We start from the raw sequence: 25,864 nt of genomic DNA, 5'->3' as shown, positions 1-25,864 counted from the left end.
ATCCTCTCGTCAGCTGCATTTCGCCGTCACCGCGAGTCACCGCCATTTACGGTCAAGAGAGAGAGAGAGAGAGAGAGAAGGGGAAGGAAGGAGAAAGAGAGAGAAAATAAAATAAAATAAAATAAAAGAAAGTTGGCCCCCTCTCCTCCTCCTCCTCCTCCCCCTCGTTTCTTTAGGAAACGCTTTAGGAATGGATGGAAGACGACGACGATGACAACGACAACGACGACGACGACGAGTCGAGTAACGCTCGAAGAATAACGGTCCGGGCCGAAGGTGCAAGAACTGTCCGGTCGAAACCCCTTCTTCCCGCTGACCATTCTCCCCCTCGTCCCCTCTCCAACTCCTCTGCCCTCCCCCCCGTTTCGAGGAGAGAGAGCCGAACAAGCTTCCGGGATTCCATGGAAACCGATCTCGCGTTTTTGCCTGATCCTTGAAATCGGGAGGGAGGGGGAGAGGGGGAAACGGGGGGCCAAGCGGTGCTGACGGATCCATCCATCGTCTAAGTTGTCGTCTGTGGCACAATTAAAAATACAGACGGTGACCTATTTTCAGTATTTTTAAGCGTCGACAGAAATATTCAGTGGATCATCGTGTCTCAATTAATCGCGCGAGCACCGGTGGAAAAGTAGGTCGGTAAATCGGAGCCGGGGACAAGTCGGGGAAAAATAAGACGCGCTTTGAAACAAAAAAAAAAAAAAAAATTTTCCACCGATTAACTAGTCATCCTTGATAACGGCGAGAGAAAGAAGGCGATTATTTCGATTTCGGACTTTTCGTTACCTTCTACGGATCCCTCTCTCTCTCTCTCTCTCTCTCTCTCCCTCTGCTGATGTCCGATTCCCGCGAAAAAATTTACCGTAGGGGCGAATTGGGCGAGACGATTTATTTCCTTCTAGTAAATAACTGGCTTTGAAAAGTTTTAGATCGGTTTTAGATGCACGCCGTACGCGTCGTAGCGGCGCAACGGCTGCAGTAGCGCGAGTGCAGCGATAGTTAACCGTACGTATAGTTGCAGTGGAAGAGGACGGTGTCGGAATAGACACGCACTAGGCAGCGGTGCAAGTAGCGCGCGTCTATTACTAGCCAGACAGGGAAACGTGCCGCCCTTTCCAACTCGCTTGGCTCTCCTCGCGTTTTCTTCGCGTTTCTCGTTTCCGTTTCCTCACCGTAACCTCTTTCTTCACGTGTCGCCATTATTACGTACACACTCGTTTCTTCGAACGAGACAGAGAGTGGAACAAAAATAATCTTTTCGATCGTGCTCGACCCGTAAAAGCTCTGTTCGTAAAATCATGCTCATCTCCCACGTAGAACGAATGGCGAATTACAAGGCGAAATCGCGGGAAATCGAGCCGAGCAATTCTCACCTGGCGCGGTTGTGGCATCGCCGACTTCTAACACATTCCCACGTTTCACGGTGTATCGGGCAGCACGGGTATACCGATGAAAAGAAATAATTGGTTGTTTGGCTGCCGGCGGATTAGCCCGTTCGAGGTCAACGGCCACCAAATGTTTGCGAATGCAGTGGGAGGAGGGAGGGAAAGGGTACCGGTTCGAGCGAAACACACACACACACACCAATGAGAGAGAGAGAGAGAGAGAAAGAGAGAGAGAAAGAGAGAGACGAGGGATGAGGAACGAGGGAGGTGATGGGAAGAGGGAGAGGGTGGGTGGAAGAGGAGGAGAGCAGAGAGAAAGGAGCAAGGTGGAGAGGGCACGTACGATGCAGTCGCGCACAGAAAAAGAGAAAGAGAATCGAGAGAGAGAGAGAGAGAGAGAGAGAGACTAGAGACCCCGCATATTCTTGCCTACACCACCTCACCCCCCACGAAAGCCTCGCGTGTGTAGAGTGCATTTAGGACGCATGTACGGTCGTGCCTAAAGAGGATGATATTCTTTATCGCTGCAGTTTCTGTCTATTGGGACGAATTCATGCGGCGGTTGTTGGCGAGCGCGTTAACTGGCAGGTGCGCCGGGTTAATGAGCACACCGGGGTTCAAACCTGCCGAAAAGGGCGCTTTTGAGGTGCTTCCTCGTGTACCACGAGGTACCACGAGCACGAACAAACGACTTTTTTCCCCCCGTCTTGTGTTTCCTTTTTTCTTTTCTTTCCCTCTTCTTGCTTTCGTTCCCTCCATTTGTTCCTCTCCATTCTCTTTCCTTCCCCCCCCCCTTCTCTCTCCTCCTCCTCCTCCTTCTTTTCCATTAATTGGTCTAACGGAGCAAGGTTAATCGCGGAATATTGAAATTTTCGTTCACGAGCGGGTGAATCGCTCTCCCGACAAAGCGAATCCGTTTAAAAGGCGGAACGTGGAGCGGGTTCTCGCTCGAGACGAGGCTTTTTCTCTTTTTTTTATTATCGATGGGGGAAGGGGAGGGAGAGAGGAGAAAAAATTTCCAAGCAACGACGCTATAATATAATATTTTATGATCGGCGGCGTAGCGTAGGATCGTCTCAAATTCGAAGGAATTTCACGTCCCGAAATTCACGAAATCTTACCGAAACATTTCGTACAACGAAGGCCAGATTCGTTTCGAACGAAATATTTTTACTTCCCATCTAGATACTTAGGCGTAAGAATACGATTTCGTTATTTAAACGAGATGAGGGTGCGGAGAGGGCGGGGAGGGGTTGTAGTCGATGGAGAAGTAGACGCGTGACGTAGATAGGCAGTGAGGAGGTGGTAATGCGTGTGAGTGAACTGGTGGAGGAGGGAAAGAAAACGGTGGGACGGTAGGGGCGGAATTTACAGGGTAGGAATGTCTTGGTCCAGCGTTCCGCGATAGCCTTGAACCCGGGGACACACCGGGACATATCGCATCGGCCGATGATGCGTTTTCGAAATTCGAAGAGCGAGAAATCGAAACTGTCCTCTCCGAATTTTTCGACCCAATTATCGCGAGTCCGGTGATAAAAATACATCACCCTCTTTATTTAGTGGTAGTCTACCAACGCGAATCGAGGTCGATTATAAATAATGCTTCGAATTCGATCGATTCGAAAACGAGGGAAACGAAAATTTCCTTTTTCCTTTTTCCTCGCCTCTTTTCCTCTCGACTCTTTCCCTTTCTCTCTCTCTCTCTCTCTCTCTCTTCCTCTCTCGATTCCCTGCCCAGTCCTCGGGCACCTGCAAGCTTGCACGCCGTCGTAGAGTCGGTCGCGAGACAAAGAGAGGATCGTGTATCACGCGATCGAATCTAACGCAGGTGGAGGCTACGAGGCTCGGCGTGTACGCGAAGGACCGGTCGAAACATCTGCATTTTCCCTGCGCGTGTTTTTCTTTTTACGGCCGACCAACTAAACCATCGTCCCTTTCTCTCTTTTTATCGCGCGCGCGCTTCAGGTTTACGTTCCTCGTTATTATGCATTATTATCCTCGGGCCGCATTTACCGCAATTCAGCGTTCAACGCGACGACGACGCGTCGTCCTCTTCCCGGCAAACGGTTAAACGCATCACGCGTTCGTTAGCAGCGCAAACGATCTCGCCAGCACGCGCCACCGTTTTATTTACTCCGCCGTTTCCTTACTCTTCTTTCTTTTTTTCTTTTTCTTTTTTTCTTTTCCTTTCTGTCTTTCTTCCTTTCCTTCTCTCCTCTCCTATCTACCCATCTACCTATCCACCTACGGGAAAGTTCATTAATTTTTCAACCGCAACCTCGATTTTACAAACAACAACGCGGAGGTGTGCACTCGAGGAGGAGGAGGAGGAGGAGGAACGACGACACGCGGTATCCTGAATACACGCATTCAAGGACAACTGACTCACAGACTGACGGTGCGGTGTACTCCATACGAAACGAAACGTTCGACGTATCGTGTATTTATTTATCCCCGATCGATCGGGGGGAGGGGATAAAGAAAGACGATGCACCCGTTCGTCCGTCCGTTTCAACTCGGCTTGCGTGTAATTAAGAAATCTCTCTCCCTCTCTTTTTTCTTTCTTTTTTTTTCTTTCTTTCTTTCTTCTTTTTTTTTTTTTTACACGTCGCTCTCGTTCACTCTCGTTTATCCCGCCCGCGTATTTAACGCGGTCTGTGACAATCGGTCTTGAAAAAATAAAATATCCCGTAAATACGATTTGCCGTTGAACAGAGCTACTTTATTCGGGGAAATAGACCGCAGGATGTGATTCATCGTGTTTGGACAGTCGATTTTTTTTCAGACACAATTTGGCGTGATAGGATAAACGCGTTTTATTTAGATAGATTTTACCACCGAATCAATTTCGGTATAAAAGGATTAACGTACACGCGCGTGGTTTTTTTTTCGATTTTTTTTTTCCTTTTTTTTTCTTTTTTTTTTTTCCCCCCCGCTCCCCCCGGTTTTTGTTTGTCAGAGGTGAAAATTAACAATCGGGGCGCGCGTCCTTTTCACAGGTGGGATTTATTTCGTAACTGGTGGAGGCGCATTCCCGCTCACGGCTATTTACCGTGAATTATTCGACCAAGGTCAGTGGAACGTTCCTCTCCGGTGGAACGGGATAGGAAACGGGAGAAGGAAACGGGCAGAGGAACGGAAAAACGGGGTTGCTCGTCGCCGCGTTTCACACGGAAACATTTCTAGGCAATCTAGTCGAAGTATAGGTGCCACAGCCCTCGGCTTTGGCTCCTAGGAATCCAATCAATAAATATTACAATGGAACCCCTAGAGAAGTAGGGGAGCGTATCCTCCTCTCGCTCCCGGCTCCCTCTCTGTCTCTCCTCTCTCTCTCTCTCTCTCTCTCTCTCTCTCTAGATCCTCCTCTTTCCCGCCACGGCGGTGGAAAAAGGATCTGTCCTACGTCGTGCTCTCACAGTCGTCGCGTTCCTCGTCCTCGTTCGCCTCGTCCTCGACTACGTCCGCGAAACTTTGCTCTTCTCTCTCTCTCTCTCTCTCTCTCTCCCTCTCTTCCGCCTGTCTCTCACACGGTCCTTCTCTCGCTCCCTAGCACGCTTTTTCCTTCGGGTCGCCCTCCTCTTTTTCTCTCTCTTTCTTTCTCTCTCTCTCTCTCTGTCCTTCCCTCCACGGCCCCTCCGCCCTTTTCGCTCGTTTCCTCGCTCTCTCTCTCGTCCCCTCGTCCTTCCTAAGCCCGCACCGACTCCCGTTCGGCCCACCCTCCCCCGTCTCCCCTCTCATCCAACGGCGTTTACATTTTACTTTTCTAGTAGCGAATTAAAACCGCGTTCATGCGCAGCCCGCGGAAGGGCGTAATGATTTTTTGAGGGGCGAATCGAGTGGGGTCGCCTACAGCACCGACGGAGGGGGTAGTAGCTGCGGGCGCGAGCTTAGCAGGAGCAGGATGGCAGAAAGGGAGATCGCGAGACAGGCCGGCTGCCGAATAGATGGATGGCTAGACTCTGTCCAGAGAGAGAGAGAGAGAGAGAGCGTACCGCCTTTCCTCGTTAAAATATCGGTGAACGATTAGAGAGGAGAGAATTCGATAGACACGCGCTCGTTGGACAGACGCGACGCGTGGGAGTGGATGATCGTGAGATTTTAAAAAACGAGGATCGAGGAAATCGCTCTCTATTTTTTTTCTCTTGTCCTCGAGACTCGAAAAGTTTCCTTCGATCATATATAATATATATATGATACCTCGCATGCCTCGCCGTCCTCGGAAAAACTTGCGAGCCCAAACAATCCGTCAGAGGCGGCGACGACGATCACGGTGCGGACGACAGCAAGTGCTAGGAACCGGATGGATAAATCGTTGCCGCGCGAATCGTAGCGGGCACTGGTGGTGGCGCCTTTTAAAATTCCAACTCCAGCGCTTTTAATTGGAAGTCGTTAGCTTTGCGCATTTTCGTCTCGTGGGCTAACGGGTGGGATAAGTGGGGTGGGCCCCTGGAACAGGGACAAGGGGGGCGAGTGAGCGACGAAGAGAGAGAGAGAGAGAGAGAGAGGGGAGGGAGGTAGATTCGCGAAGGAGAGGACGAAAGGGAGAATCGAGAGAGGAGAGAAGAGAAGAGAAGAGAAGAGAAGAGAAAAGAGGTGGGCAGGGCAAGGGTATAGCGGGGTGAAAGAGGAGGCACGGCCGATGCGGCCACAGGCATAAAGCTCCCCACCATTCAGGCATTCGGGCTCTCTTTTCTCCGTTGCTCTCTCCTCTCTCCCTCTCTTTCTCTCTCTCTGCGTACGCACTATTTTTTAGTCCGCACTTATTACGACAGATGTCTCATGCTCCGATAAAGAATAACGGCGGCCGGCGGGCGCCGTTCCCCCCCGCGTGCTAGTCCTAACCAGACTCGGGAGCTGCAGCCGTACTCTCGGTGCTTCTCGGCCTCTCGTGGCTCTCGCCGTGACACGACACGACCGACGATACACTCGCCTCGGCACGTTACCTTTCGTTACGGTTACACCTTACGCACATCTTCCCTCCTTCCCTCCTCCCCCTTTCTCTCTCACTCATTCTCTCTCCTCCTTCTCGCACTCTCGCCGGTCTTTCTCTCCACCCTCGCGCACGAGGGGCTCCACCTCCTCCCTCTTTGAAACGCGGAACGTGTTGCGCCGCCGTGACAGTGACTTTGTTCCACGACGTGTCAACGGTTGGTGTGCCTCCACGATCATCCGCGATCATCCGCGAATCCACGCGCGCGAATCCGGCTACTACGCTCGCACGTTTCGGTGGTAGTAACAGTATCAACACCGGCGGCGGCAGCACCAGCGACAGCAGCAGCAACAGCAGCAACAACAGCGGCACCAGCAGCACTAGTAGTAGTAGTAGTAGTAGTAGTAGTAATAGTAGTAGTAATAGTAGTAGTAGTAGTAGTAGAAGCAGCAGTAGTAGTAATACTAGTAGTAGTGGTGGTTGATGGTGGCTGGTGGTGGTGGCGGTGGTGGTGGTGGTGGTGGTGGTGCTGGTGGTGGTGGTGGTGGTGGTGGTGGTGGTGGTGGTGGTGGTGGTGGTGGTGGTGGTGGTGGTGGTGGCGGCGGCGGCGGCGGCGACGGTGGTGGTGGTTGTGTCTCGGTGGAACGTAGCGGCGAGAGAGGCTTCGCATTCCGGAGTGAAGCGCGCGGCAATTTGCGTCACGGTGGCTGCCTGCATCCCGAACAGAGAAACACGTGGCTAGGTAGGTCGTGCGTGCGAGAGCCGGTTCGAAATTCCCGCGCGTTCCCGGTCAGTTTCGCATTTCGCGGGAATACTCCAACGATTTAACGCACACACGAGCCAAAGAGAGAGAGAGAGAGAGAAAGAGGGAGAAGAGAGAGGAGAGAGAGCGAAAGAGAGAGAGGAAACGGGCAGAGGAAACGAATGATGAATTAAAAGGCGGCGTGATACCGTGTTCTTCTTTCTCTTTCTCTTCTCCCCTCCCGATTCTTTTCCTTCCTTCCTTCCTTCCTTCCTTGGGTTTTTCTTCGTTTCTTTTCTTTCTTTCTTTCTTTCTTTCTTTCTTTCCGCGACGACGCGAAGCCGCGCGCGTGGTGTGCCACTGCTTGGGCGTTGTATCGCCGCCGAGCACAGCCTCGGACTTCTCTCCCCTCGCTGCCTGTCCTCTCGCGGCATCAACCCTCTTCTCTCCTCTCGTCCTCGCTCGAATCGAACGCGAGCGCGTGTGTGTAACGCGTACGCGGAGAAAGAGAGAGAGAAAGAGAGAAAAGAGTAGTCACTTTTCTTTTAGGGAAGAACCGATAGAATATATTCATATATCGGATTATTTTCGGATTCGCGTTTTTCGGACACGGGTTTCTCATCACCATTCCGATCCGATCAGTGCGTCTGCCTCGCCTCTCGATTCCTTCGTTGGACGCGCGAAACGGGGGAAAGCGGCGCGTGAAAAAGCTGCGCTCGAAGGATGCGCTTCTGAATCGCGTGCAACGTGAGATGAAGAGAGAGAGAGAGAGAGAGGGAGAGGGAGAGAGGGAGGGAGGAGAACAGGAGGGAAATCGTGGATCGCACGTGAGAACGGCGCAAGGTAAAAAAAAAGCCCTTCCTCGATCGCGTATCATCCACCATCCAGGTTTATATCCATCCTCGCGACGGAAGGGAGTGGATGGATGGATGGATGGATGGATAAAAAGAAAGAAAAAAAATAATTCGATTCCCGTCGAAATCTGCTCAAATCTGCTTCGGCCCTTGTGTCTTTTCTCGTCTCGTCCTCCCGCTCTCTTTTTTTTTCCCTCCCTCTCCTCTCTGTCACTGTCCATCCGTCCGTCCGTTCGTGTTCGTGTTCTCTCTCCCCGCGTGTTTAGACGCGTGTGTGTGTGTGTGTGTGTGTGTCTTTGGCCTTCTTTCTCCGTCAGACGGCACCTCTTTCTCCCTCCTGTCGCTCGTTCTCGCTCGTCGTACCGGCGATCGTCGGCTTTTCGTACGTTTTCGTGCGGCCTCGCTGCCGCGCCGCGACGTACGCCCGCGTCGACGAAGGCAGCACACAGCTGCACAGTCGTGACGTGACGTTTCGGGGGTTAGTTCGCACGGTATGTGACGGAGAAAGAGGCCACCGGTGGGACTGGTGTTCCAACGTGCTCCTTCGAGGATCGTGACGTTTCCGGTTTTTCGAACACCTCGTGACTTCTTCTGCTTCTTTTGCGACGTGTCTCTCTTCTCTCCCTCTTTCTCTCTCTCTCTCTTTCTCTCTCTCTCTTTATCTCTGTTTGCCTCCGTTTCTCTGCCCGACTTGTTCTTTCGTTCGTTCGTTCGTTCGTTCGTTGCTCTCGTATCCGGCGCGAGACATGTGATCCTTGACGATTCCCTCGATCAGCGTCGACGAATCGCGAGCCTCTGCCCACTGGAAGCGGGAAACGACGGCCGAGACACGCTTATTCCGTCTCTCCTCTCATATTTTTTCTCCCTCTGTCGTCCGGTGTACGCGTCGCGGCACGCGCGAAACCGCTCGTTGCCGATCCCTTGCGCCTCTTCGTCTTCGCCTTCCTCCTCTTTCCTCCTTCTTCCCGAACGTTCCTCTCTTCTCTTCTCTTCTCTTCTCTTCTCTTCTCTTCTCTTCTCTTCTCTTTTCTTCTTTTCCTTCCTTCCTTCCTTCCTTCCTTTCTTCCTTTGCTTCCTCCTTCGTTTCTTCCGGTATTATTCTTAAGCCGGCGAAAATAACCGGCTTTCCTCGATCATTTGACGCGCGGCCGTCTTGTCAACGCGATCACGTTTCGCGACGCGTCCCTCGTCCCCACGGTCATCGATCGATCGATAATCTCTCGGCAGATTTTTTTTTTTTCTTTTCCACGGGAGTTTCGAAGGCGAAGGATCGAGGATAGAGGAAGGAGGGAAGGAGAGAAATCGGTGGGCGAATGGTTGAAACGGGTCGTTGTGGACGAGGCGCCGTGCACGGATCGGCCCGACGAGAATGACATTCCGCCACGACGAAGCAGCACTAGTGGCCGTGTGTAGGGGACTTTTTCGCGAACTTGTGAAGTGCGCACTTTTTTGCGAGGTGGCGTTGTGCAGATAAAACGCAGAGCGTTTCAATTCGGTTCATTGTTTCGGTCATTAGCTTGCGCGGCATGACGGGTGATAGGTGTGCTTTCGCGATAACGCATCTACTTTCTTCGAACTGTGATTACTTTCTGGATAATGTGTGGTGATTGTGCCTTAGAAATACGAAAAGCGTAACTGCCGTTTAGCCGAGATCGCTGAGGAAAAAGGTATCGTATGTGTACTCGTGACTCGTGGTCTTCGCAATCCTCTTCGCATTCCTCTCGCGCCTTCGTCCCGATCGCCTGTCATTTTTTTTTCTTTCTCTCTCTCTCTCTCTCTCTCTCTCTCTCTCTCTCTCTCTTTCTTCCCTCCCTCCCTCCCTTCCTTCCTCTCCCCCGAAAAGAAAAAAAAATGCGCGCTTCACATTTCACTGGATTAGGAGGGAATAGTTGTAATTAGGAAAATTCACGGAGCGTGAAAAATTTATTGAACAAGGGACGTGACTCGTCGATCGGCAACGCGAACGAACGAGTTTCTTTTGTCGAATGTCCTCGTGCCTCGTGGAGTGCCTCGCCGTCACTTCCAGCCCGGTCCTATTATCAAAATGTTGCTCAGGATTTTCACGGCACTGCGAAACTTATCTAGAATTCGTCACATATAAATTTAGCAGTACGCGATAGCGAATTTAAAAAAGTCTGAAAACAGTTTTCGAATCGCACCGCGCGGCTTATATGATAAATGTGTATCTGAGGAGAGAGAGAGAGAGAGAGAGAGAGAGAGAGCGAGAGAGCGAGGGAGAGAAAGAGAGAGAGAGAGAGAGGGAGACAGAGAGAGAGAGAGAGAGAAGAGAAGAGAAAACGAAATTGCTCTTTTTTTCTTTCTTTCTTTCTTTTTATTTTTTTTCTTTCTTTCTTTCTTTCTTTCTTTCTTTTTTTACTTTCTTTCTTTCTTTTTTTTCTTGATTTATTTTAACGGAGATAATCGTTGGAACGTATCCAAAATATCGTGGCGTATATATTTAATATTATTCGCATCGTTTCGCCGGTGGTTCGTGCGTGGTTTCTTTTGTGCGCGATCGTGTGTACTTTAATTACTATTTCTTCGAAGCGACGAGCCGGACAGCGCAAAAATACCTTTCGAATCAGCGATACGATTATCAACGGAAACGTTGTAAAATAGTATACGGTATCCGTGCTCCTTCTTATCGTGTATAACGCGTTACGAGACAGAATACGAGAAAAAACAAATCGGCGATCATTAATTCCATTTTATATCGAAAGCTTTTGTCATGGCGTGCACCACACACGTACGACGCGGGCAACGAGCACTGTAAATTTGTTTTAAGATCTTTTTTTTTTTCCTTTTTTTTTTTTATCATTTCGCTAAGATAACACTATCAGCATACATTTAATGCTTGCGCTTTTATAAGTGGCGGAGAGAATTATTTAATCGTATGTTCTGGCTTCACTCCAGCCTGCCGACCTAATTTTCTTGGTACGGTGCAAATAAAAATAAAAATAAAATAAATAAAAAGAAAAGAAAAAAAAAGAAAGAAAGAAAGAAAGAAAGAAAGAAGAAGGAAAGAAGAAGAAGAAAAAAAGGAAAAAGTAGCGTAATCCTTCGCTTCTATTTTTACGCCCCTCCGCCCTCCCCCTCTCCGTCCACCGTCACCCCCTCCCCCCTCCCTTCATGCACTCTTCAATTTTCTTACTCTTTCTCCGACACTTCTCTCGGCTGCTAAAGAAACGCGGACTAATATTTCTCTTATTCTTATCCGCGCCGTTTCTCCTTTCGCACGACGATGAGACGCGCCTACATTACATACAATTTCTACAATTTCTCGAACGCGTAAGAGAACACGCGTGCTCCTCTCCTTTTCCCTTCCCTTCCTTCACCTTTCTTCACCGTAAAAATATCGCGATATCCCCGAGAATCCGCCGTTTCGAATAGAATATTTTACACGTTCCTTCCCCCCCTCTCCTCCCTTTCCTCTCCTTCTTTCTCCCCCCTCCCCCGCCTCGGGGGGAAATATTCTTATTCCCGTCACGAATTAACGGCATATTGTTGGACGCAGGGCACGGGAATCATATCTGTGCCGGTCCACCTTGCCCCTAATAAGCGAATCTCCGTATTAATTCGCGAGTTACATAAGTATTCTCTCTCTCTGTCTCTCTCTCCGTGAGACGACCACTCGTGAGAAGCGTAAGAGAAATTAACATCTGTTCTAATGACACACCTAAACGGTAAACACGTTTGGTTTGGTTAAACAAAGAAAGGCCGAAGAAAGAAACAATTATATAATCTTGGTCCGTCCTTTTTTTTCTTTTTCTTTTTCCTTTTTTTCCCTCTTTTGGGGACGGATGGGCGAAACATCTTTTTCCTGCTTTCCCTCTTCCCCTTCCACGATCTCCCCTGCCCACGCTCGCGATGATCGCACTACGTGTAACGGGTAACGAGATCGAGATCGATCGCGTTGCATGCGTCGCGTTGCAACGATGTTTTTCTTTTCTTTCTTTCTTTCTTTCTCTGTTTCTTTCTTTTCGAATTTTGAAAGCGAAACCGGTTATCGAAAATTTATCTATACCGCGGTTTATCACGCGTGCAACTAGAAAATTTCTGCTCTCGAATTTCGTATTCCGTGGAAACACGGCCCGTGTGGAACGGTTTGAAAACACGTTTGTGGTCATCATCTCTCTCTCTCTCTCTCTCTCCTTTCGACCCGTCGTCGAAAAAAAAAAGTTGCTGGATAGTTTTCTCTTTTCTTTTTTCTTTTTTTTTCTTTTTGCTTTTCTTTTTTTCTTTTCTTTTCTCCTTTCTTTCAATTCACCTGTGCGTGATAAGATAAGTGTCAAGTTTCCACCTGTTTGAACTGTAGCGAACCGTTCTCTTTCTGATTGTAGGTGAATAGATATAACGATGGTAGATACGCAACACTTTTGTCTGCGATGGAACAATTACCAAAGCAGTATAACGTCGGCATTTGAGAACTTGAGGGACGATGAGGATTTTGTGGACGTCACACTGGCCTGCGATGGCAGAAGCCTCAAAGCGCACCGCGTCGTACTTTCCGCTTGCAGCCCTTATTTTAGAGAATTGCTCAAGGTAAGGCACGCCCTCCCCCCATCCCCCTTTTTCATCAACCACCCCTCTCCCCTCGTCGCCCTCCCTCGCACACTCCTTGAACGTAATTCCAAAGCGATACATGTGTATATATATATATGTATAGGATAGGACCTATCGAGTGCAACGTCAATGTTTAAACGTATCGCGAGAAAAATGTCTCTTCTTTCCCCCCTTGCTTTCCCTTTTGCAGAGCACACCGTGTAAACACCCGGTGATAGTACTTCAGGACGTAGCGTTCAGCGACTTGCACGCATTGGTCGAGTTCATCTATCACGGGGAGGTGAACGTGCATCAGCGTTCCCTTAGCAGTTTTTTGAAGACTGCCGAAGTCCTCAGGGTATCGGGGCTTACGCAACAGGCAGACCAAACGGACAGGGACGAGGTAAGCGGGTTTCTCTGATCAATCTCTCTCTCTGTCTGTCTGTCTCTCTCTCTCTCTCTCTTTCTCTCTTTCTCTTCCTCCCTCCTCCTTCCCTCCTTCCCCCTCCATGGCCGTTCGTGGCCGCGATACGTAGACGGAAAAATTCGTAACGTGCGCCTAACGGGCATCGCGTTACCTGTGCGGTGTTTAATTAATTATCGGCAAGCCAGCAAATTGATTACGGTTCGCATGTTATCATCTCCGATACGTAGACGTGACTTTCAACTCTGGAGAGAAGAGTTTACCCTTATCTCGGTGCACAATGTGTATCCATCTTGATTCCAATCCATAATTGTCATAGGTCAAGCAAACAAAGATAACCGGCCCGCGGTGGTTACAAATAGAAAGCGAGCAATCGTAATCGTGGTCTCGAGGGCATGCGCGGTATTGACGGACGATATGCATACACCATTATTTTATTTTCTTCATCGAAGATCTCTTTACTTGTTACTTGTTCTTTCCGATGCTTGCCTGTGATCCCACCTCTCTCTCTCTCTCTTCTTTCTTTCTTTCTTTCTTTCTTTCCTCCTTCTGTTCACGTTACAGCTGTCCCACGTGCGCGCGTTGGCCGCCGGTGGCAATCACCTTCCTTTCCACGAGAAATTGGAGGAGAGTTTTCCCAGGGGTGGTTCACCACCGACGCCGGTTACCCCGACACCGACCACCGTGCAGCAATTGTTGCGCAGAGCGCAGATACGCAGGAACGAGAGACGGACGCCCGATCCCCACGATGAGACGGCGAAGAAGCCGAGGGTGCTTTCGCCGCCGCTCAACAACAACGACGCTACGCCCACCGATTTCTCGATGGGGGTGAAGAACAACCACGTGTCGAGCAAGGTGGAGGGGAACGGGGTCCACGAGGAGAACAGCCCCCTCGAGGACAATATCAAGTGCGAGCCGTTGGAGCTGACAGGTGGTAACAGCGGTAACGCCGCGGGGAACAACGAGGACTCGTCGGATTCCGGCGCGGCTGCGTCCGATCGGCCGCCCGCGTCGGCGAGCAGTAACGAGCACGAGGCCGAGTCCGAGCACACGTCCACCCCCAATTTTTTGTCCGAGACGAAAATCTTCCCGCCCACGCCGGGAAGCTTTAATTTCAGTATGGCGGCGTTGGCCACGGAGCATACACCGTTGTCAGGTACGTGGACAATTTCCTGCTCGGAGCACAGGCCTGTACGCATTTGACCAATTTTCATTTGACCGATTTTGATTTGCTATTTCGTCGAGCATGCTTTTCTCTCTTTTCCTTTTCTTACGAACTTCCCTCCTTCGTACTTTTCTCTCTTCCTTCCTCTCCCTTTCCGTGTCTCTCTCTCTGCTTCTCGTTCTTTCTTTCTCTCTTTCTTTCTTTCTTCTCGAGTTTTAGCTTTTTTTAGTTCGAGCCAAGAGTTTAATTGCGATGTTGCGTACAGGCCGTTGTTCGATCGTTGTCGCGAGAGAACGTTCGTTGCTACGTGTGACGATAGTGAAATTTCCAGGAATGGGCCACGGGTTGCAACCACCGGACTTGGCAGGAACTTCGCAAGGTAAGAATTAAGCCTTACTTACTTACTTACTTACTTACTCACTTACTTACTTCCTACCTGGCTCTGCCCTGTAATGTAAAATCATTAGAATCAACGAGATCGAGGAACTCGAGGGAACACGAGTTGGAACACAACCACCGCCCCTCTCCCCCCGTGTACATATATATATACATATACTTGTATGCGTGTTCTCGTGTCTTGACGATGAACCAATACGTTACCGATTTCCGATTCGTTGATGGGGGATGTTGACTTGAACAAGCTTGATTTCTTTTGATTTTTCACTAAAGGAAAAAAAAAAGAGAAAAAAAAAGGGCAACTTTTCTTCTATGCTGTGTTCCATATTATGTTATATTTTCTATCGATCGCATCACAGTCGATCACATCGTGGCCCGCAATTGTCCGCGGTGTGGCGGTGTTCGCTCTTGAATTAAAAAAAAAAAAAGGAAAGAAAAAAAAAGTAACTAAAAAAAAAAAAAAGGAAAAAAAAAGAAGGACTTGTGCAGTTATATCAAACACTAACCAAAAATCATCGAATTATATAAGAATGAATATACCATATATATATATACATACATACATACATACATACATATTTTATATATATATATATATTTATTTTTTTATTTGGTTGCGGTGAAAGAGCATTACTGTCTGCTTGGACGATTAAAACCTCTTCTAATTAGCATGCGTTTACAAAAATCATCGATATCATCATTACTCAAAATGAATACCATTTATTCGAATTCGCCTTGCATCTACATTTCATTCGATGTGTTTATCAACCGGATCATTCGCCGGATTCGATCGGAATGAATTTATCTGCTGATCTATCGATCCGTCCTTCCTCTTTCGGACCGCGAACGAACGATCGCGAATTTCTTGGCGCAAAATGGAAAGGAAAGAAATATACACGCGCACGCATGCACAGCCGCGAGGAATCGATCGATATCGTTTTATAGATACGCGCTCGTCGTATAACCACGTCGGATAACTGGCGGGCAAAGAAGAAAGAAATACAGCGGATACGTTCGTTCCTTCGAAGTCGTCGAATTCGATCCGATCATTCTAATTGGCATAAAGCGATGAAAGCAACCATCACTGTTTGGCATCACTGTACAAAGTATCTGCCGCAAAATCTCTATCTCACGTCTAATGGAAAAGAGAAAAGAAAAGAAAAAAAAAAAAAAAATCAAAAAAGAACCCCTTGGAAAATGATCGAGGAATAATAATAATAAAAACAAAAAAAAAAAAAAAACTAAACGAACAAAGATATAGGGAAAGAAAGCGCAGAAGAAGTAAGACGACAGTGAAACGACAGCGGTGACAGACTGTCGTTCTCTTTGTTGTCTAATAAATACCTAATAATGATAAATTGTCTCCGCCAAGTTTGTCAAAGTATTTTACAAGAAACGAATTTGTTTTAAACGCTTTTAAAATTTTTAAATTTCTCTGAGTCGCGTCAAGTGTCGTTTTTTTTTTTTGATCGACGATTGATCCCTCGTTACTCCACGTTTTATATACGTGCTCGTATATATATATATATATATTGTTTAATTCGTCGTTTTCTTTTTTTTTTTTTTGTATATCAGTGTTGTCGTCCCGTTTAACGTTTGGTAACGGAAAACACGCCGCTACCGCGATATCGCCGATACGACCAGCATTATGACATTGCTTATAATTTTATATACATATATTTAATATATATATATATATACAGTAAAAATATATACAGCGTAACGATCGACGCATCGATTTTTATTCAAATTTATATATATATATATATTTTTCCTTTTTGTTATAATTTTGTATAGACGTAATCAATAATCGATTACAATGACCACGCATTACAATTGTGCGTAAAATTTACAATTTATAAAAAAAAAAAGTTTTGACACGAGACATTTTGCAGCCCGCTCGTTTCCAATTACGAAAGAGGATGTGATAGGTCGTTGTTTTGTCACACTTTTTTTTTTTTTTTTTTACGTTTTTATTCGAACGACATTTGACCCCGGTACGACGTGCGTGTACCATATGGTAAAATTATTCCGGTATATCTCTCGACTTATTGGCGATTCTTTTTCTTTTTCTTTTTCTTTTTCTTTTTTTCTCCGCTCGTTTCGACCATAAAAATTTCCTCTTTTTTTTCTTTTTTTTTTTTTACTATTCGTAACTCACGTTCGTACGCATATTCGGGGGTGGTGCGACGCGCGCATCGAGAGCGGGGCGGAGAGGGAAGGAGGGGGGGAAGAAGGGTTAAACTCGATTAATAAACGATAAACGATTTCAAAGTTTCGACTTTGTATATGTTTTGGATTATACGGCGCGTACGTTCTTGTTTCGATTCGGCGTGCCGTACGTTTGTGTTTTGATTCGGCGTCCCGTAGGACGAATACAATACAACAGGCTTTCACTTTTATTTCGTTCGTCGATTCGAGCGGACGTGTATCGTGCGGTGGCACGATTTTGCGTAATTTTTACACGTTTATCGCGATTACGCTCGTCGTGCGGTGATTGGTTCCTCCAGTGGAGAACGACGAACGGAGGAAAAAATTATAACGGAGATTCGAGAGGGGAAATTCGTGTTTTTTTTTTTTTTTTTTGCTTTTTCCTTTGCTTTTTACTTTTTCGATTAAGATGTAAGTGGACAAAGCGTTTCTTTTTTCTTTTTTTATTTTATTTTATTTTATTTTTTAATAAACGCGCCCTCGCAATAAGATCGTTAAGTAAATTCAGGTGCGGCCAATCGCCGCCTTCTCCTCCGATTTAATATTTGAACGGCTGGCTTATACTAGGTTAGTACTGAAAAAGTTATCAGGGGCCGTCGATAAGGCCGCAGATGTTATCCGCGAAATTCAAGGTCCCTCTATCTCTCTGACGAACGTGGCCAACTAAACATTGGCCAAACTAAAAATATCACGACCTTGGTACGCCACTCACGTTCTTTACGGCGCGCTGCGAATCATTAGACGCATTAAATTATACTTGTCCGCGAAACTGTTCGTCCCGCAGCCTAATTCGCTGTATTCTCTGTCTGCTCCTCCCTCCTCCTCCTCCTCCTCCTCCTCCATCCTCTCCCTCCCTCTCTCCTTTTCTTTTCGAAAAAGTCATCGCCTCTCTTCCTCTCCGTCTCTCGCTTTCTCTCTCTCTCTCTCTCTCTCTCCCCCTCTTTCTCTCTCTCTCTCTGTCTTTTCTTTACGCATGGTAGGTTTCCTCCATTCGTGCGAGAGCGAAGAAACAGCAGGAGGACGGTTACGGTCGGCGTGCGAAAATAGACGGGTAATGCTCGAGTAGAGACGGCCATTAAAAACGATACTCATCATTCTTGACCGTGAAAATTATACTCGGTTGAAAAAAAAAAAAAAGAAAAGAAAAAAAAATGCCTGGCCAGGGACACCTCCTCTAATCGGTCATTTGCAGCGAACGACCGTTTGTTTTTTCGCATTTTTATCTCGGCCAAGATTCCTCGACTCTTGCGCTCGTCTCGTATCTATCGCGGTCGCGCGCGTTTGCTCGGTCGCGATTTTTTTTTCTCTTTTTCTTCTTTTTTTTCTTTTCTTCTTTTTCTTCCCTCTCCCTATCTCTCTCTTTCTCTTTTCTTTCGGATCCAACCAACTGCAACGACGCGATTTTGGCAAGGTTTCAGACGTCGAACAGGCGACGGGAGATAGGATTGCAGGGTCGTCGGTCGGTCCCGCGAAACTTTCCGCCTAACCGTTTCGTTAACCGGTTAAAATTAAAGCTGAAGGCGCGAGTAGATTCGATCCGACCCCCCCTCCTCCCCTCCCCCTCCTTTTCTATTTTCTAGCAGTGGGCTGTTTGATCGGGATGTATTTTCTATTAGGAAAGAGGCCGTTCCGTATCGAGTACTCGACGATAATGATAGTGATGATAGTGATGGCAATAGTGACGATTTTATCGGGAAAAGAGCAAGGTCTAGAAGCTTCGTCTAGATTTAATTTAGAAAGCTCGTTATCATTCGATATATGCCGATAAAGTGAAATTTTATTCTTGTCAATAAATAGCACGCTCCGCCCGTTCTTTAATCATCTCTGATTCGTAATGGCCGGTTACGTAAAAAACAATCGTGCCAGATAGAAAGTACAACGTACGACCACTTGTCGCAACGATCGGGGCCTTAGAGCGCACGAGTTTCTTTGTTCCTTCGCTCTCTTTCTCTCTCCCTCTCTCTCTCTCTCTCTCTCTCTATTCTCTCTCTCTCTCTCTCTCTCTCTCGGTTTAATATCTTTTTATTCCGACGGAGCCGGCTGCGAGCATATGGCAGTCTGCGGTATTTCTCTAGACAGATTCGTTCTTGGCGTCGAAAAAGAAGAGAGAGAGAGAGAGAAAGAAAAAAAAGAAAGAAAGAAAAAATGTTCGAAACTTGCTCGAATTATCTGCAATATCTGTTTCTGCTCGAGTCGCAGGTAGAATTGTCGTTGGGAATGTGCGAAATTTTCTATTTTCTATATATATATATTTTTATATATATTTATATATATATATTTATATATATATATATATACATATATAAAAAAAGAGAGAGAGGAAATTGCGCAAAAAAACAATGAAAATTATACGGTCGATCGTGTCGTTAACCTTTCACATTTGCTTCGGTTGTTTACCGAAAACGAGACGATGAATTTCGCACCGTGACATTTGAAATTAAAATAATTGTACGTGCGTGATCGATGCGTTTACTTTTTCAAGGAGGATCGGTTGCATAGAGGCGGGAACTGGGGAGGGAAAGATGCGTTTATCGCGGTCTAATTTTAAATCTATTCATCCCGCTCCCCTTCCCTCCCCCGTCCCCCCGCGCTTCCTATGCCCGCGTTTCACTCGCCGGTTTCGATGTCATTATCGCAAAGAGAGGAGAAATTCTTTCCCCGGGCCTAGATATTCTTAGCTACCGTTTCCCGCTCGCCACTAAAATTGTTTAAAAAACCCGATACGTACGAGGTGTCGGTGGCGGGCGGGACAGTGGCGGCAGTCAGTCCCGCAACCGTCGCGATTCCCTTTTCTCTTCCTCCCCCCCTTCCCCCTCCGCCCCCGCCTCTTCCTCCCTATTCTCTCTCTCTCTCTCTCTCTGTCTCTTCCCGCCCTCTCTCTTCCTTTATTTCCTCTCGTTTTCTGCTCTTTTCCGCGAACGCCTGCATCCGCGGTAACCTGTTGTAAAACCCGGCCGCATAAAAATAGCGGGTGCCGGGCTCTGGAGTCGAGCACTTTATCCTCTTTCTCTGTCTCTTTGTATCAGAGAGAACCGTTGTAGCGCATCGAGCAAATATTTATTTCACGGGACGTATTTCCCAGCGGTGGACATACCGCGCTCCGCCCCTTCCCCTTTACCGTTTCTTTCTTCCCCCCTTTTCTATTTTTCTTTTCTCTCTTTTTTTCTCTTTTTTTTTTTTTTTTTACTTTAACCGAGCCGACCGAATTTTTGAGAGAGCGGCTCGGGGACTCCTCGCGTTCCGCGACGCGATTACGAAGGGAAATTCCTGGGTCTCGCGTCCTGGGATTTATTTCTTTTTTTCTTTTTTTTCCCCCCTTTTTCCACGATTCTGTGTATTTCGACGACGAGTCGAAGGATGGCGAATTTGCGGGGGGTATCGCGGGGCGAGGGACGGAACGCGTCGCGTTGGAATCGAAAAATTAGGAGAAAAGAAATTTCGAGGGTTACGTAATGGGCTCGCTAATGGCCCCGTGTTTGCGAAACACGGAATTCATGCTGCCATCTGTCGACGTTGTCGATTCCGATGGTGTGTGCAAAAGTCTGCCTCTTGCTTACGTGACGTCCGCGAGTCCTCCTTGCATACGTCTATTTACTCGATACTTACTCATCTCGCTCGTTCTCTCTCTCTCTTTCTCTCTCTCTCTCTCTTTCTCCTCTCTCCTCCATCGGCCCTCTCCGTGCCCCTTCCCTCCCTCGTGCCGCCGTCCCTCTCGTTTCGGTAGCCAACGATCCGCGCGTTGGCAATTTACTTTGGGCCGCGTACGCGGCGCCTCCCAAGGCCAAACGAAAGTTCGTTCTGAACCAAATCCGATGGAATTTTTTATCTGTAGTATGTACTTATCGGGGACGCCCAGGTCTAGCTGCTTGTTTTCGCCTTGTGCTATTATCGATGATGAACTTGAAGTGACCTCGAAAACTGCGCAACAGTGAGCGCGGGTGTGACGGAGACGAGAATATGACGGGACGAAAGAGCGAGACAAGGGAAGAGGGGCTAGGAACGCGCGAGGGAGGGGCAGGAGAGCGAAAGAGAGAGGGGCGTTTACACTTTCGCTCTATATCATTCGCCGTCGTGGCTCGATCTTTCTCTCTCTCTCTCTCTCTCTCTCTCTTTTTTTTCTCTCCTCTTTTCTTCTCCTCTCTTTCTTTCTTTCTCTCTTCTTTTCTCTCTTCCTCTTCTCTTTTCTTTTCTTTCCAAAACGACACTTTCCAAAACGATACGCCTCTTCCGACAAATTTCACCCGTCCCGATCTTTCGATACGCTGGCTCGCTGGTCGCCCAATGCATTCTCGTTCTTTTCTTTCGCTTGACGCGAGATCGATTCTTGCGCGAGGTTGCTCGCAAGGTGTTACGTAAGAGGAGAGGCGAAGGACCGGTTACGATCGGCGATCGGAGGTCGTTAAAAATTAGTCGGGGGAGGGAGGATTGGAAATTTGGACGAGAAACTTGTTTACGTATCGCGTCGAATCGCGATCTCCGTGAGAGGCGTCGTAACACGGTTCGAGACAAGGTGAAGGTCTCTCTACTTGGTTGCGGTGCTTAATTCATTGAGACATTTTAGTTTCGAGCATCGCCGCCAGTCTCCACCAGCGCGCGTGCACCGATCTCTCTCTCTCTCTCTCTCTCTCCGCGAACAAATTCGTCCGACGCGTACATTCCTCCTCTCCTCCCCCGTTTTTTTCCTCTTATCGCGACCGATTAACGCGATTCGACGTATCGTAAAAGAGAGAGAGAGAGAGAGAGAGAGGGAGGGAGAAAAAAGAAGAAGAAAGCATCGTCGTCACGCGCTCTGTAAAGGCCGTCGTCGTTGCATTCACTCGTAGATTCGTTGCATCTCGAGCAGATCTCCCCGAATCTCTAAACGTTTCGATTCGATTAATTGAGGAAAGAAGGGGATATATGCTTTATATCCCATCCTCTGTCTCTCTCTCTCTTTCTCTCGTCCGCGTTTTCAGAAACGATTCCTTTCCGTGAACGGCTAAATACACACGATCCAATATCCGGGGAAGACTTATCGTTTGATCGCGGTGATTTCGCGAAACGCGCAACCGCATCGAATGGAAAAAGGGCCGTGGTCGGAGGGGAGGGTAGTTCTTCCTTGCGTCCTCCTTGCTTCTTCCGTCCCCACCACTGTCCACGTAACTCTTTCAAAAGTTCGTAAGACTCGCGTAACCAATCCGGAAGCTACTTAGATTTTTCTCTCCCCGCCGATCCCCTCGGCCCTATCCTCCTCCACCCTTCTCTCTCTCTCTCTCTCTCTCTCTCCTCTTTACAACCCCTTTGGCCCTCCCTTAGTCGTGCTCTACTCTCTCTCTCTCTCTCTCTCTCTCTCTCTGTCTCTCTCTCGGTTTCATAGTCGCGGTGGTAGCGAGCTATCGATCGCCGTGGCTCTCCGCTTAGAGTCAACATCAGTCATAATACAGCGCAACGGCATACGGGGGTTATTAAGAATAATACGCATCCTAGGTATATATCCCCTTCCCGGCACCACGGAAAAACGGGGGAAGGAGCGTCGTACGTGGGGGGGTTCGGTTGCTAAGGTAACCGGCTGGGTAAAATCCCGCAAAGAAGAAGCATCGCCGTTATGTTCCCGCTCTTGCTCTTGCTCTTGCTCTTGCTCCTTACTCCTTGCTCCTTACTCTTACTACCCGTTACTACTACCGCCGTTGCTCTCTCGTTGTTGTATCGACATCTCATACTCGCGGACGTTGTACCGGCTTTTATGAGACGATGAATGTACACTCGCCCTATCTTCCCTCTTAGCCCACCTTTCAACCCTCCTTTCTGCCCCTGCTCCCCATCCTCTCCTCTCTCTCTCTCTCTCTGTTTCTCCTCCTCTCCTGGCCGTCTTTTCGCGATTCTTCTCTCCTTTCAACGGGCGATGCACGACGATTAACGACGTCCGTTATCCATTTAGCCGGAAACCGAAGCCTTTTCCCTTCCACCGCGCGCCACCCCCTTCCTTTCCACTCCTTTCTTCTCCTTCTCACATTCACGGCCTTTCTTCCGACGCGAGACCACGTCCTCCCCGATGATAAGAGACCGGTGTCGCGGCCGACGTTCGTTAAATCCGGCGTGAACATCTCGATGGACTCAGCCCCCTCCTCTTTGGTTGCAGACCGGGAGGTCGCCGAGGAGGACGGGGGTTGGCAGTCCCCTACCAACGGAGACGGTCAACGGCAAACCGGCCAATCGAGCCATAGTACGGGAACTAGTCAGTGCGAGATGATGCAGGAGCACCAACACCACCCGGACCTACCCATTATCGATCTCTTAGACGACATTAACGATCAGATGCAGATCGTGCTCAAGTCGGAACCTCTGTCGCCCAAGATAGACGAGCTCGAGTCCTGTTTGCTCACCGAGCAGATCGATCTGCAGTCGGAACGGGACTCGGCCTGCAATAATGCCGCCAATAACGGGCAACAGATGCGCCAGCAGGGCAGGCAGCAGCAGCAGCAGCAGCAGCAGCAGCAACAACAGCAGCCAAGGACGGTTGCCGCGAACGAGAGCGTACCGTTCGCCGATCTTCGCTGGTTGATGCAGAACGGGAACTCGCAGGCGCCGTCCTCGAAGCACGTCCGCGGAGACGCCAGGGCACAGGCACAGGCCGAGGCTCAAGATCTCAAGTACACGGGTCGCTCGATCAGCGGTACTTACTGTAGCTTTTGCCAGAAGACTTTCTCCCGCGCCTGGTCCCTGCAGAGACATCTGGCGGACACGCATTTTTACGTGCCGCAGTCGCTCTGTTGCGACCAGTGCGGCAGGAGTTACAAGTCGAGGAACAGTCTGGTCAGTCACAAGAGTCAGTATCACGCGAAGAAAGAGCGGAAGGAGCACGAGGAACAGTGCGAGGCCAAGTACTGGCAGACACCGATGGTCTAGTCTTGACCGGATGCGCGCAAGAGGTTCCGTCTTGCCCCACCCTCCCCGCCCACAGAGATCCATCCACGAAGAAAGAACGCGCCCAGGGGATTAACCGGCATGAGAAAGCGAAGAGACAATCGTTTAGCCAATTTTGTGTAATATATTCGCGTTATCGTAATTTCCGTTACCGTCACACGATGATCCTAGTCTGTTTCATTATTTTTTTTTCTTTTTTTTTTTTTTCGTCGACCATGGTACAACGTTACCGATTACCTCGAACCACGCCAAAGAGGTCGTCCTATCACGCGCGACCCTTTTCTCCCAAATAAGTTCCGCCATCTAGTTTCGCGGCAAGTTCACGAGCGAGCAATCTTCCCGGCGGCAAAATCGATACCACTCTCCTCCGGTACGACCGTGCTCTTCCTCATCCACCCTAGAGAGCGAGCCAAGGGTAGGTTTTACCCTTGCGTATTTTACCCGACGATAAAGTCAACCTTGTCACGTTTCTCCGTCGATTAGCGACACCACCACTGCACCACTTTCGTGGTGTGCTCTATCGATTATGGAGGAGGATGCATAGTGGCTGTGCAATCTCTCTCTCTCTCTCTCTCTTTTTCTCTCTTTCCTTGAATCTCTGACCGCACGAACGTATTTTTGCCGACAGAGTTTTTCCTCCGGTGGAAAACGTATCCACGTGTTCGTTACCAATCGTACGAATCTATTTATCGGCACGTCGGCAACTACAAATCCCGTCCTATCAGGCATTTGAAAAGACAATTTTTCGATATCCATACCGTTCACAGATTAGTTTCTCACCCCCTCTTTTCTCCTTATCTTCTTTCTCGTATCGTTCCGTCCACCATATCTCTTCCTTTCTCTTTTCTCTCTCTCTCTCTCTTCCTCTCTGCGCCTTTCTCATGCTTGGATCAATCAATCAATCAGATTTTCTATAACGTTTCGCCGACAATGACGGACTTGTGTCGATCTTGTGTCTCGCGACGTTCGTGCGAGAAGAAGAGGAACGACGTTATCGACTATCCGCGGGATCCGCGTAGTAGTTAAGGCTAAGGCAAAACGCGCGCAAAGAAAAAAAAAGAAAAAAGAAAAAAAAAACGTAATTGTTGCTCTATAGTGAATGTCGTTAGAAAATTGAATTGAGAGAAATAAAAGAGAATTCGATGGAATGAAAAATTTGTTGTTTCACTGACAAAATATACCAAAAGTAATAATAATAATAATATAAAAAAAAAAAAATACCCGGAACGTAGTCGTTACGATGGAAAAATTCGTGAATATACGAATGATATAGGCGGAGGGTTCTCGTTTGCGAGTCATACGTATTACCCACGTATGAAAATACACAGAGAGATCAATAATCAAGTGTTTCGCTTCATCGCATCATCCCGTTAGACAAAATATCACACTCTTGTATATATATATATATACATAATATTTATATACACATGTATTACCACCACAAGAATCTACTCTGCTCTGTCTTGCTGTAAATAATACGCATCGACATGGAATTACATCTCTGGTGCTCTGAAAAAACACTAACGTCATCGCTCACAGAAATCGTTCACTGGAATCTTGGAATTGCTTGCACTCCACTATCGTAATCGTAAGCGCTAAAAAGTAATAGAAAAAAAAGTAAGAAAAAAAAAAAAAGAGCATGACGACGAATCACGAATCACGAAATGGTACGGCACACGTCGCCTTCCGATCCGGGAAAGGAAATAGACCCTTCTGCGATCCATTCTGTGGCCATTGTCATTGATACGAATCACGAAATTGCGCGTATCTTGTGTAATATTGTCCAATTCCACGTAAATATATCGATATTCGTGCAGTGAATCGGAAGAACGATCGGAAACCTTCGAAATCTTCTTCTCTAATCGTTGCATAGAATTTTCGACGAAACCGTCTGCTTCGAGGAGAGGGATTATGGGGAAAGGAAAAAAAAGAAAAGAAAGAAAGAAAGAAAGAAAACATTGGCGAAAACAATGACAACGGTGAAAAGGAAACGACGCAGAAGGGTGTATATACTTTCTCCCCGGAAAGCGCGCACGCCGTACCGCGTATAATATACACGTGTGTAACAAAGAAATAAAAAAAAAAAACTAATAATAATAATAAATAAAAAGATAAAAAGTAGAGAACGAGCGTACGATGAAGATGCTATATACATATATATATATGATGTGGTAGCACCTGCAAGCATAATTACGTGGTTCCAAAGTAACGCAAAAAAAAAAAGTATATATATGTAAAACAAAAAAATAAAAAAAAAAATAAAATAGATAAATAAAAAGACGGTTTGAGCACGGCTTGGTCGGGTGACGGTGCAA

At 47.7% G+C, this 25,864-nt stretch overlaps 1 protein-coding gene across 23 annotated transcripts in view; it reads left to right on the top strand.

Moving 5' to 3' along the window:
• LOC107998782 (broad-complex core protein) overlaps positions 1 to 25,864 on the top strand; it is a 66,701-nt gene that overhangs the window by 9,198 nt on the left and 31,639 nt on the right. For 3 of the 23 annotated variants that reach the window (XM_062083575.1, XM_062083586.1, XM_062083585.1), the window contains exons 1-5: positions 6,914 to 7,054; positions 12,249 to 12,450; positions 12,662 to 12,853; positions 13,439 to 14,030; positions 14,359 to 14,418. In XM_062083575.1, coding sequence (XP_061939559.1) covers positions 12,265 to 12,450; positions 12,662 to 12,853; positions 13,439 to 14,030; positions 14,359 to 14,418 — 1,030 coding nt within the window. In that variant the 5' untranslated portion in view covers positions 6,914 to 7,054; positions 12,249 to 12,264. Of the gene's footprint in view, positions 1 to 6,556; positions 6,696 to 6,913; positions 7,055 to 7,567; positions 9,576 to 10,706; positions 10,843 to 12,248; positions 12,451 to 12,661; positions 12,854 to 13,438; positions 14,031 to 14,358; positions 14,419 to 22,764; positions 24,705 to 25,864 lie in introns of those variants that run through there. The other 20 variants (XM_062083584.1, XM_062083578.1, XM_062083576.1 and 17 more) reach the window with 16 other exon arrangements.

Source organism: Apis cerana, linkage group LG13 (genome assembly GCF_029169275.1).
Source record: "Apis cerana isolate GH-2021 linkage group LG13, AcerK_1.0, whole genome shotgun sequence".
Classification (NCBI taxonomy): Eukaryota; Metazoa; Arthropoda; class Insecta; order Hymenoptera; family Apidae; genus Apis; species Apis cerana.
The sequence above is the reverse complement of the archived record's forward strand: the minus strand, read 5'-3'. Positions and strand labels throughout refer to the sequence as shown.